Source organism: Mchenga conophoros, linkage group LG11 (genome assembly GCF_057382185.1).
Source record: "Mchenga conophoros isolate Kocher_MC1m ecotype Shallow Benthic linkage group LG11, M_conophoros_male_GT1.1, whole genome shotgun sequence".
Classification (NCBI taxonomy): domain Eukaryota; kingdom Metazoa; phylum Chordata; class Actinopteri; order Cichliformes; family Cichlidae; genus Mchenga; species Mchenga conophoros.
This window is the reverse complement of record NC_140536.1, coordinates 26037718-26051083: the sequence shown is the minus strand read 5'-3', so window position 1 is coordinate 26051083 and position 13366 is coordinate 26037718. Positions and strand designations below refer to the sequence as shown.

General features: G+C 41.2%; 1 protein-coding gene across 2 annotated transcripts; it reads right to left on the bottom strand.

Moving 5' to 3' along the window:
* Window positions 1-243: 243 nt before the first annotated feature.
* On the bottom strand, window positions 244-8015 carry LOC146564274 (neuronal pentraxin-2). 2 transcript variants are annotated; one of them, XM_085291938.1, is made up of 6 exons: window positions 7598-8015; window positions 4723-5637; window positions 3500-3959; window positions 3157-3413; window positions 1619-1798; window positions 244-1309 (listed from the first exon to the last, which is right to left on the bottom strand). In XM_085291938.1, exons 2-6 carry the CDS (start codon window positions 5401-5403, stop codon window positions 1100-1102), a joined length of 1788 nt encoding a protein of 595 aa, XP_085148064.1. In that variant the 5' UTR covers window positions 5404-5637; window positions 7598-8015; the 3' UTR covers window positions 244-1099. The 2 variants fall into 2 exon arrangements, with proteins under 2 accessions (XP_085148064.1, XP_085148066.1); XM_085291940.1 differs by having other exon boundaries at window positions 3157-3410; window positions 7598-8013.
* Between the last annotated feature and the right edge of the window lie 5351 nt (window positions 8016-13366).

Genomic DNA, 13366 nt, shown 5'->3' with positions numbered 1-13366 from the left:
CGGAACAATTTAATCTGAAATGATGACACACAACAAAGTAGCAAAACAAAAACATACATTTATACAAATATAAAATCATCACTGTTATTGCAAGTCAAACAGCGATAACGTGAGGTCTGCCAGACTTAGTGTTTCACATATCTTGGAAAAATGACAGTGATGGAGCGTGAACACTGATCAGGGCTATGCAAACTGCTGAGTACCATTTGTAGTCGCTGCATTAACAAATGAAAAATGAGACACTTAAACTGTCACACTTTTATTTAAACACTTTTTCAATGACAAACACAATGGGAAAATTCTAACATTGCTAAAAAAAAAACAAATTACTGTACAAAGATAAATATACAATCAAGGCCAGATTCACAAATTCACAGTGCAGCCGACATCAAAAGTTACAAACTAATTCAGTGAGGAATGGGATTTGCAATGAGAAGATATAAAAGTTTGGGTGAAACGGTATAATCAGCATTTTCAAAGAAGCCCTTTTATGGTACAAAACTGAGGCAAGAGTCCATGTATTAACTGTAAAACACTTCCTGTCTCACAGGATCTTCAGCATTTCTCTCAAAATCCAACATGGACCTATCTATGATACACAGATTCATAAAATTAGAAAAGATCAACACAAAGTTTAACCTGAAGTCTACATTTCTTTGGTGAAGTAGCTGTATGTTTCATGGAAACCTTTAAAAAGAGAATCCAGAGCAGGAAAAAAATTCTATGACTTTCATTCAAACTAACAACTTACAATTTGTCACCACAGCAGACCCCGTGTAAGGCCTGCAAAGATTAGCACACACCAACTTTATTTTGTCTTATTAACAATATGGCAATATGTCACATACAGCACTTGTCCGTTTAAATAAAATACTAACTCGTGGGTACAACAAATAATGGCCTACAGCCACAGAGTCCCTACACGTTACCTGTGAATAAAGATTTATCACCATGTTTCCTTTCATTGTTCATTTATTTATAGAAAATTTACTGATTGAGTTCAAAGGGAAGGCATTGGCTCTGAGTGGTTATCTTAATCCTCCTTCAGTCCCCGTAGCTTCTCTTCATAAATGTTCTCAGACCATCAGGGTAACGACCTTCAGTGACAGGGGTCAAAGGGGTATCTGGCGACGCCTCCGTGAAGCTCCACCTCCGTGTCGGACCAGGCGATGATGTCACCTCTGAGGTGGCTGCCACATGAGGCCAGGCTGTAGATGTCGCTGGCGCTCAGGACGTGTGACCACATGTGCAGGTCCGACATCTCGCCCACAAATGACTGAGTGGCATCAAAGCGCCCTCCGAGAGTGTCCTGAAGAGGAGACGCACGACAACGATCAATACCTGATTATTATCATCTTCATCGATCAGAGACACGTGATGAACATCTGATGTTTCTCACTAACATATAGAAGATTATGTGAAATCTCCTGTGTATAATATAACAGAGTCACTGATGAGGTCAGATGTTTTTATGAAGGTAAGTCTGCAGTATATTGGAGCCTCAACATGAGCACACATACAGGCATTTAATACTGGGAAGAGTCCTAAATGGCTTGGATATTAACTCCGGACATAATATTTGCCTCTATCTCTGGAGTAAAGCTCGCGTTGACTTTACCTGCTCCTGTCCCAGGATGAAGACCCCTCCAGCTTTAATGGGGTGCCAAGCTGAGAGATTCGCCCCAGACCCCCGCTTCACCCCGTCCTGGTAGGCCTCCCACTGTCCGTCCCGTGTGGTCCAAGTCACACACACATGGTGCCACTTCCCATCACTCAGAGACAGGGGCAGAGTGGCTGCCTGTGGAGGGGATGTGGAAAACGAATGTAAACATGTTCTAAGGATATATGATTTCAATTCAGAAACACTTTGTTAACAGATAGTAACAATTACTTTTAACTTCCTCCACACCAGGGTAAAAAAAAAAAGAGCATGTCACTGCCCCCTTGTGGTTAGGTTTGGTCATAAGCGTGTTGTGTCAACAGGAGAGTTCAGCAGACTGGATGTGCCATTTTTAATTTTCATTAACATTTTAAATTCAGTTAAAAAAGTTTTCAATCTCCTCTGGTTTCTTTGTTTGTTTTTCTCTAATGCCCAGTGCATGCAGAGCCACTGCTGAAGACCGAAGAGCAAAATCCAGGCCTGAAAAATGAAGCCAGCAGTGAAGTGCCAAAAACTGCAGTTCTTCTGGTGGCCACTAGAGGCTGTCTTCAAAAGCAAGTCGAACTAAAAACAATGTTCACAGCCTAAAACTATCTTTTTATTGTGTGTGTGAGCCAGCTGTGCAGTGGGTGATTGTATAAAACTCCTGGAGTTTTAGAGCTATGTATATATAGGTTCTTTGATTGACAGATTTGCAAACCAGGCAGCTTTAGCAGGTTCCTGCTTCGTGTTTGCTAAATGGAGTCACTGAACTGAAAAATACTGTTGACTTCTGTGTGGTACAATATGTCCAGCTTGTTTGTTTGTTGTTTTTTCAGTAAAACTCTGGTATTTCATTATCCCCGGATCCCCCAGTCTACATGTCAAGTTACCTCCAATGCATCCGTCCCAGTGTGAGTGAATGTTAGGTGAAGTGCTTAGGCTTAGAAAAAAGTACCAATGGCTGAATAGGGCTTGTATTAAGAAATTACTCAAATTAAGTAAAAAAAACACTACACGAGTACCTTATATGTATAAAGAAGTATAAATCAAGCATTAGTAGTTAATAAAAGTACATTTTTACAAATAACTTGACTTTGATCACCAAAGTTAATCTGATGTATTTGGGTGACTTGTTTCAGGTTTGATTGACAATGACTAAAAAACCCAGCAAAGATATCAGATCAGGCAGATTTTGATTCAAATGCTGATAAACTAACAATATTTCAGTTATGAATGCTTTCAATTCATTTTGATTAGTCTTTTTAAATATTACATTTGAAATATTTTAATTTTTAAGTATGTATTAGTATATTATTTTAAATTTTAGATTTTCATTATTTATAATAGAATTCATTTATTACATTTCATAATATTTTAGATTAACTGCTTTGATTTTTGGCATAGACTTTAACTATCCTAATAGCGGCCTTGTTTATTGTATTGTTCAAGTTGAAGTTCTCTTAAACTGACAACGATCCAGACACAGAGGGGAGCTCGTGGTTCTTCTCGCTCACCTTATCATCGATCAGCAGCTCTATGGGATTGTTCCCCCACTCGATGAGCACCAGCTCATTGGCCTGTCCAGGTGCAGAGTAAGAAAAAGGTGTCCCCAGTCCGGGTCCCACTCCTGCCTTTATCCAAAGACACAAAGTCAGAGCGAAGATCTCCTGCAGCAGTGTCCTCTTCACCCGCCCGTACATGTAGTTGGTCCTCATAGGGAAGCTGATCTGGAACGCATCAGGACTTTTTGATTTCTTCCTGCTGGAACCTGCTTAAAGAAACATAACAACATTCACCAGCTGACCAAACAATCAGACCTGAGCGTGGTTTAAAAAGCAGTTTTGCTGAACAGCGTACCGGAGAGGTGCAGCTGATTGAGCATCGTTTCCAGCTTATTTGAGTGGAAACCGGTCCGCGGCCCTGGTGCTCTGTATCCCGTGTGTGGAAGGTAACTGTGATTGTCTGCTTCATTGTCGTGGTGATCACCACCGTCATCATCATCATGGTCCCCGTCTGCATCATGATGGTCATCATTATGGCCGTCATCATGGTGTTCCGTGTGGCCGCCATCGCTGTCAATGTGACCGTTTCGATGTCCATCGTCATGGCGGTCGTCTTTGTGGTCACCGGGGTTTCCGTCATCGTGGTGGTCATCGGCGTGATGCTCTCTGTCGTCTCCGTGGCTGCTGTCATCATCGTGGTGGTCCGGGCCACCGTGGCCGTCAGTGTGATGGTGCAGTTGCTGCTCTAGTGCGTCGATCTTCCTCTGCAGCAACTCCTTCAGAGAGCTGGAATATGTGATGGATGTGTTCCTCTTCTGCAGAGAGAGGTGGAAACACGCAGGTGAAGCGCATTATTAAGGCACAATGTAACACCTCTGCTTTTTGTGTCTCGCTCAATCTTTTTAAAAGACTGGTGTCTATTTATTTATTTCTTCTGCAGATATTTGTGTAATGTCAAACAAAGCAGCCAGTTGTGCTGCTGATCAGTCCCCCTCACATTCATTGTGCTACTCTGTGTCTGTTTCCCTTCCTCTCAGGTAATCTGGGCTTTAGTTGTGGTGCGTGCCCTGATCATGAGTCTGTCAAGAGAGATCACGATAATTACTGCCAATCTTAGACCCCCTCGCAAATGCGCCACAGCTCCTGACACCTGTCTGTGATCACAACAGATGGAAAACACAGCACATAAGGGCAGGTACCCAAACAGACTTCAAAACACTCAAATATCCTCGAGGTCTTTAAATGTGCCCGGTCAATCCACTGCCTCGCTGACGTCCACCCCTGAGCTTGTTGCTGGTCCTTGGAGCCCACTGAAGGACATTAGAGTGGCTCTCTTGAGTGTGAGTGGCTTTATGCGATTAAGTTGCTCCTTTATCTAAAGTACTTAGTGGGTGTACCGCTTTAAGGCTTCCAGTGATGCAACCAATGTCCAAACAAAGGAAAATCTCATGTGGGAACGTCACAAGCTTCCCTCTACCTCATCAGCTGAGTTATATCTACTTAAACGGCTTAGATACAGGCTTTCTTCCTTTCAACAGTTTAAAAAAGTTTTAAAAGTTCTGTCTCCCTCATGCTCACCTGCAGGTTGTCCAGCCTCTCCTTCAGCGCCTGTAGCATCCTCTCCATCTGCTCTGGCGACGATGCGACGTCCCCTGGTGTCACATGTTTATCCTTCCCGTGGTTGTTGCCACTGTGCCCTCCGTCAAATCGTTGCCCTCCCACCGAGGGGTAGTGTGGCGAGTCTGGTATGAGGTTGCTGTTTCCATGGTGACCCTGCTGGTTGCTATAGTGCCCATTGTCAGCATATGAGTGATGGCTGGCCGCCCCAGCGTGATGCAGGTGTGAAGAGTCGTGGGGTGAAGCATCCCGTCCGAAGCCTTCGCACAGAGTGAGCTTGGCCGTGAGCTCCCGAATCGTCTCTCTTTGGTCCAGGATGATCTCCTTCTGCTGGACAAGGCTCTCCCTAAGGTGGAGGATGGTGGCTTTGGCCTCTTCGCTCGCGCCCCACCAGCCAGCAGGAGGTGCACTTTGATGGCCTGGTCCGCTGGGCCCCGCTGCACCTACGCTTGGACCTGATGTAGGGAAGCAGGAAGGGTCTGCGTCCACGGGAACAGGGGTGCACACAAAGCGTGGGTGGGCTCCAAAGTCATAGTCAGACCCTGAGCTGGCACATGCCGGCCAGAGGAGGAATGAAAGTAAAGAAAAGACAAAGGGAGCAAGGAACAGCTGCACAGATGGCGAGTTCCTCATCATCTCCATTCAGAGTTTGTACAGACAAAGAAGCTTGGCTTTGCTTCAAAATGTGTGATGCCACCTGAAGTAAAGGTTGTGCTGACTTCTTTGCTGATGTGAAGGATGCATCAGGGAGCAAAACAACAAATCTCCATCCCCAAAATATCAACTCAGCTGTGAGGAACTCAGTCGCATGTGAGTGTGAGTTTGTTTTCTTGTGGATTGTGGTCTCTCTTCTCCTCGCTGAAGAATAGAAGAAACCTGCAAAACAAAACAAAGGATTTTAGTTAACGCTCTTTTAATAGAATCCATTGATTCTTTTATTGTAAAATGAAGCTAAAAGGTCCAGAAGAATCCTTATATATTAGTAATTGAGTTTTAGGATATTGTCAGATTTAGATAAAAGTGTCTCTTTTTAGCTTTTTGTTCTTCTTGTGTCAGCTTCCTTTAACAAACAAAGGGACAGTGAGTTTACACAAAGGTTCTTCAGTTCTCACCAGGATGTGAAGGTTAAACACCTCAGCCTGACATTTGTGCCCCCACTTAGCTTTAGTGTGTCTGGGCAGCAACCTTCATGGCAGAGGCATGTGCCAAAACTACCAGAACCTGTCCAAACAAGGATTAGTTCAAGCCAGAGTTGCAGCATGACCACGCTGAGGCCTGACCCCTCCCACCAGTGCTAATACGGATGTTTTTAGATGAATTTGGATGGAGCTACAGAGGACCAGCGGTGAAGCAGGAGCACATTTTTAATATTAATCTAAATCTATGTGGCTGCATTTTTTCCCCTTCATGATCTGTATCATAAAGGGAAGCTGACCTCTCTGTAGCTCTAACGTGTCCTTCATTATACGGGGTCGGCATTTTGAAATGGCACACACGTGACGTGACAGCTAAACCTCTATGACCACCTGTTGCTCGCAGTGACCAGCCTCTCCAATGACTGTGCGTTGATGGTTCGCTGTATTTTATCAATAATGAAACAAAGTGAGTGTGTGTCTGATGGAGTCTGAGGTGATTAAATCTTCATTTTTAAATGGTTTTAACGTGGGTGTTTTCCAGCCTATAACCTTTCCACCTGACATCTTCTGCCTCTGTTTTTCCTGCTGCGATTTACATGGCTTAGAGGAGGGACAGATGGTCGAAGCGCAGAACCGTGTCACACCCAATCGCCGCCGTTTAGAGGTTATTACCACCCACAGGTCCCTCAATTATCCTAATTGAAAACAGTTGTTGTGCTAACTTAACCAGAGATAAGTGAGCTTGCACACCGGGGTCGTGCACCAACCAGCAACATATGGTTAAGTTGGATATTTAAGTCGTGTGATTAATCTCCAAAACTGACAACTGCTGTTTGACCTGTGATTAAAGAACAGCTCATTCTGCAAAATGAGCCGGTCTCAGTTTATACACACGTTTTTTGTAGAAGCACATTAAATTATAATTATCCCAGTGAATTAAAAGATCAATGTCAGCATCAACATCGCTGCCGTTGAGCTCTTATTTAATTTGTTAAGAGGTTTTAACCTGATACATAGAGTGCACACTTTGGCCACAAAATATGCAAAATATCCCCATTAAAAAGCAAGATTAAGCAATAATTATCCAAACTATTTATTAAGTGCCAGTTACAGAGAAATTTAATGTCAATTTTGATGCTTAAATTAACTATTATATGCTGAACAACTCGGATTGTTGCCAAAAACCTCAATAATTTTAATTATTCTGGTTCTTTGTTTGTGAATTATTCAGTTAAATGCACAAAAAAATAAAGGAAATCTGTTTGGTTCACTTAACAGCGTGACATCACTGTTGTTTCTGAACAATTATTCTTTTTTTTTTCTCACAGCTCACGAAAAAGCATCTTAGACCTTCCCCAGCAGGTCCAACAATTGACTTATTACCCAGACAATACTGTGCAATACTCTAATAAACAAAAATATTCATATTGCTTCTGACGGTTAAGTTTAGCGAAGCAGAGGTATAAGAAACTGAAAACAATAACAAACTAAAGTTGTGTACCCATCGTAGTGTTTTATCTTTTTAATCCAGATGATTCAAAGCCAGCACTCATTTTCATCTCTCTTGTATTAAATATAAATGCAGCTGCATCTATCACACTGCACTGAAATGCCTGACACATAAACAGCAAACATATATAATTCAAATATGTCCAATGGCACATACATGGCATTAGTTAAATGAACACAGGCGTTCTTACCTTAAAGCTTGTGCGTCCACGCTGTGAGTTAGTTAGTTCCTTCCTCACACACTGATCAGATTGAGGGGATTTACTCCAGAGTAGTGCTCAAGTCTTTCTATCCCTCCTTTATTGTCTCTACCTCCCTTTCCTCTCCTCCTCTCCTCCCCTTCTTCCTCTTTGTTGTATTTTTCTTGGAAGGACACGCCTCTTTTCCTGTCAGTCTTTTTGGCATCTTTCTTTCTCCGCATTTCTTATCTTTAACCTCTGACTGATGCACATGATGAGACCGTAAAAAAGAAAGAAAGAAAATCACTGATCTCACATACACATCATACAAAGAATTAAAAAACAAAACAAAAAAAATCCAACCAGTGTATAAATTCTATCCGCCGGTACACAAACATTGGCCTCACCTCCTCCAGCACACGTCACGCAGCTCACCTAGATCTCAGCATGGGAGTAATTGGCTTGATTAATTCCTCGTCTGACTAAGAGGCAGAGAGGCAGAGGCAGGAGGACAGATGGCTGCTTTAAGGTCAAAGGCAGACAATGAAACCAGAGTGCTGATTACAGGACAGACACCTACAGTAAACTTACACAAACAGGTTCAGACACCGAAGCATGTGTCGAGTTTGTGTTTAGTATCAAACACAAACACAAGCAAAAATAAAACAACCATAAGAGCTTAGTTTTTATCTAAAATACTAGGGAGGGATAACAATATCTATCTATCTATCTATCTATCTATCTATCTATCTATCTATCTATCTATCTATCTATCTATCTATCTATCTATCTATCTATCTATCTATCTATCTATCTATCTATCTATCTATCTATCTATCTATCTATCTATCTATCTATCTATCTATCTATCTATCGTTGATGATAGCTTCATGGAGAAGCATTAAACCAAAACAAACCATACCCACATGTTCATCCAGTTTAGAATCCCCAACAAACCTGTTATTACAGACTTTATATTACATACACACACTGGATATTTATTAGGTACACCCCATTCAAATGCTTCTGTTCATTTGAATGTTGCGTTGACGCTGGGAGAAACATTTTGTCACTGATTCAACTTCTTTGGTCTCAGCTGACTGCAGTTTCACCAACCTTATGAAAAGCTTGCTAATTTCAGTCATTATGCAGTCTGTTACTCAATTATGAGTCTTAGAGATGGAGTAAGGAACTTGATTATTTCAGGAGGGCCTAGGAGTGAAGTGGGCCTCCACATTGACAGAAGGCGGTTAAGGAGGTTCAAGCATGTGACCAGGATGCCTCCTGGATGCACTTTGGAATACCTATGCGAGGTGGAAGACACATTGAGAAGAGGTTGTCTAGCTGCTGGCTTGGGAGCACCCTGATGTCTCCCCATATGAGCTGAAGGAGGTCACTGGGGCGAGGGAGGTCAGCACAGCTAAGCAGGGATGGATGGATGTTTTTGAAGTATGTAGACTGTCTGTTTGCATGGAGCGTTCCTCTGTTTCATGCTCACTCCCCCCTCTCGTTCCTCGTGTCTGGGTTAAAAACATCAAGATGGTGACAGCCAAGATGCTCAACTGAAAAATAAAGGCATTGGACCATGTGTCCTTGGGGAGTAGAAAGATGTAGACTCTCGCTCACGCTTGCCTGGGAAAAAGTAGATAAGAGTGGACCACCTCTAGTGGAAAGTTACTGAGACACTGTTGTTTAGACTAGAATGAGAGAGCTTCTGTAATAAAACTGTTAGGGGCACACCACCATTTTCAGATCCATGACAAAGTGTCATGCAGGACGCATCTCCCTTCTAGAAGTAATGTGAAAGAGAAATAAAGTATTAAATGGTCTACTGAGCAGTGTTTTGTCTTCCATTGGATGCCTCTGAGGAATCAAAAGAACTCGGTGAAGTGTTGATATATATTAGAGATGGACCGATCCGATATTAATTAATTATTAATTGGTACCGGTCCGATACTGACGTAAATTACTGGATCAGATATCGGAGAGAAATAAAAAATGCAATCGATCCATTAAATATCAAGCACCTCACAACCGTAGCACGTTGGAGCAGTGTGTGTCACGTGATAGAGCAGCTGTGTGTATTTGTAGCCTCACTACCAAACCAGCATTTCATCTCTGAGGAAGTTATCCCAGAGAGAAGTAAAGCAAGTGTGCGAGAAGTAAAGCAAGTGTGCAAGTTCATCTCTGAATGTTAGTAAAGCATTCCCACGTTAAGCTTAACAACCGATATATGGAGCAAGTGCCTCTTCTCTCTCCCTCCCTCTCCTGCTGCTACTTCAATCGTGAAACTGATTAATGATCAGCTGATCGGCTTTTCTGTCGTGAGTCCGTCTCTCTTCTTTATTTTTGGCCCACTTTGCACCAGAAAGAGGAAACCAGCAGCTGAACAACAGCAGCACGTTTAAGCTTGATAAGCTGTTGTTAGAATTTATTTAATATTACTTTCTACACCAGGATCTTTTTCTACGTAGCTGACGGCTGGTAACTGTGCAGGGGCGGATCTAGCAAAGTTTAGCCAGGGGGGCCGATAGGGCATGAACAGGGAAAAGGGGGCACAAAGGCATACTTTTCTTTCTTATTCTCATTTAAAATGTCTAACTTTTATCAAATAATTATCTGAATCTTACACCCAAAGTTTTAATCTTATGTAAAATATATAGAAGTCCATTACTGTATATAGTAACTATTAAGTGTAATATACCCTAGTAAGCTAGTACTTTTTCCTTTAGGAAGATACCATCTGTGCAGTCTGCAAATCTGCAGAAGAAAGATGTTGAATATATTTAATTATTCTTGAAAAATAATTTATTTCTGTGCTTTTTTTTCCACACTGCATCAAATTAAAGTTGATTACGTCGATTAAGCATCATGAGGTGGAGGGTGGGGGGGGGGGGGGGGGGGTTCCCTTTTTTTTTCTGGGAGTTTGCAACCCTATTAGTTAGGTTGCTTAATATTTCTGCTAAGTACTCTTTAAAATACCAGAACAGGAAGGATTGAGTAGGTTTACGTTTATTAGATTGATCAGTATTGCTGAACTATGAAATATTTTGGGTGCAGTGCATTTTTTACATAGAGGTACAACAGAATAGCTTTAGTGCTGCTGTTTATTTAAACTTGAGTATGAACTTATGCAAAATGCAGCAAGATATTTAAAAAACAGTTTTATTGATTAAAAAACACTATATCGGATTCATATCGGTATCGGCCGATATCCAAATTTATGATATCGGTATCGGTATTGGACATAAAAAAGTGGTATCGTGCCATCTCTAATATATATATTTAAAAAGTTTAGACATTGAGTCTCAAGTTATTCTGTATCACATTATTTTATCCAGAGACATCATACTTTACCAAACTTGTTTTAATCCTTCCTTAAATCATCTCAAAATGCTAAAATCCTTCTTCATTTTGATTTTACCTTTATCCTCATTTTGAACTTTAATGATGTCTCTTTCAAATGGCTTCATGGCATCAGTTTCCTTGTGGAAAAGTTTGTGTCTCAAGTGTTATGTTTGTGAAAGAATTTAATTGCCCTGAAAGTACAGTTTTATCCCTGAATATGTGATTACAAGCCCAGAACAATGAACAGCTCGCCCGCCTGTCCTGACGATGTGTTTTAATGAAGCTCTGTGTGACGGCATGAATTTAAATGGGAGCGCTGTGTGTGACTCATCTTTATTGTTTAATAGGTCAGTACGAGTCTGTCAATCTCCTTAGCGTGTGTGAATTAGGCTCCGAGGAAGTGAGCAAACACAAACAGCTTTAAGGCTCAGGTCCAAGGACACAAGACCACAAACGCTCCAGTGTTTTCCCTCGACCTCAGCCATGTGACCCAGAACAGCACAGAGCATGCTCCTCTGCTGTGAGTAAAGAACTGAAGGTTCCTCTGATGAGGGCAAGAGGTGATGTCTGGTGTTCTGAGCAGAGATGCTCTGAGGCAGCGCGCTACAGAGTAAAGATGTAGAGTGCTGTGAAAAAGTATTTGCCCTTCCTGATTAGTTTGTTCATTGTTTCTGTTTTGTTTTGTCATATTAGACAAGGCTAACCTGAGTAAATTTAAAATACAGTTTTTGAATGATGATTTCATATATTTGGGCGGGATGGGGTTGTACATTACCAAAATGACTCTGAGAGGGCATCAACGACTCATCCAGGAGGTGACAAAATAACCCAGCATCCAAAGAACTGCCCTTTGCCTTTTTTCGCCTTAATAAATAACATCATCGTTTAAAAACTGGATGGAAAACTTGCTTTGATTCGGTTTATCTTTAGTATTTAAAATTAGTAAGTGTGACACATATGCAAGAATAAAACAAAAGATTTATTCTTTTTTTTAACTAGGAAGAGGACAGATACGGTGGTGCAACACACACACACACACACACACACACACACACACACACACACACACACACACACACACACACACACACACACACACACACAGCCGGGTTTGACTTTGATTGTATCTGTTTGATTGTGTGCCTGTTTCAGATGCAGCTAGAGCCGAGCTGTAGGTCTGGTCAGTGAAAACAGCAGAAAAGATTTGTTGACTATTGAACATGCCGAATTATGGCTTCATTCAACACTGACTGAATTATATTGCTAAAGAAAATCTTTAGAAATCTACTAAACTAAACAGATGTATAAACGGGTGTTTTTGACTTCCTACCTGCCTGCTAAAGTCTGTTTTTCCATCATAGTGAGTATACCTGTGTGCAGCGTGCACTGCCTGCATGCATGCAGAGGAAGCATCGCCACCTCCCGGGGAAATCCTGCAACTGCAACTCAAGATGCTTTACATTAGACACTCGAACTTCCTTTATATTTAATTTCTTTATATCAGTTAAAAACAAAACACCGTATGTGTTATGTTGAAGGGGTTTTAAGTGAACTTTAAAGAAAGTAAAGAAGTCTCACTGCTTCAGGTGACATAAACAGTGTTTTTCATACTAAACAGCCAAGAGCAGAATGTGTATTTTACCTACACTCATCAACATGGCTGGTTGCCAGCTGGAGATGTAAGTGCTGTACTTTGCTTAAATGTTAACTGTTTAGCTCATTGATAGCTACATGTCAGGAGCTCGTCTGCCCTCTTGTGGTCAACAGGAATTAAAGCAGCTTAGGCATGAACGTATGCATGAACTGCTTCTGAAACTTTTTGTGAACTGGGCCTGGAAACTGAAGCCAAGGTGAAACACCTGCATTCTTTCTAATGGCCAGCAGGGTTCGACTTTTCTGGTAATAAAGAAAAGTCAGAATATAAAGAAATTTTGGAAAGAAATGACCTCAGTAAACACTTTCCCGGTGAGTGTATGGTCTCAGTCGTTAATTTCAGGAATTACTAAATAAGATGTTTATTTTGTAAATTAGGGACCTGATTAGAATTAGAAGAACAATAAATAGATCACTCCTTTTTGATTGACAAGTGTCTGCTCCATGAGCATGAAGTGTTGCTCGTTTCTTGGGGCTTAATTATACTCATGAACATGAAAAGCTCCAGCTTTTCAAAAGACAAGCAGCTTATTGCATGAAGAAACATTTTCAGTAGTTTCAGAAAAATGTGTATAAAATTTAAAGCATAATCAAAAAGTGATTAAAACTGATGTGGATTAACATTCATTACACTCTGTCTGATACTTCCATATAAAAGGGAAATGGTTCAGTGCAAACTGATCTGGGGTAGGTATCATTTTCATCTTTACACCAGCACGACTTTATAAAACATTCACAGCTTAACTCAAGAAAAAACGTTCAAACAGTTAATAAAAGTTT

Coding starts and splice junctions, on each gene's coding strand:
- LOC146564274 (XM_085291938.1), bottom strand. CDS start 5,403: ATGGAGATGATGAGGAACTCGCCATCTGTGCAGCTGTTCCTTGCTCCC. Junction 3,960..4,722: donor AGAGGCTGGACAACCTGCAG/GTGAGCATGAGG, acceptor CTCTCTCTGCAG/AAGAGGAACACATCCATCAC. Junction 1,310..1,618: donor TCATCCTGGGACAGGAGCAG/GTAAAGTCAACG, acceptor TCTCCTCTTCAG/GACACTCTCGGAGGGCGCTT.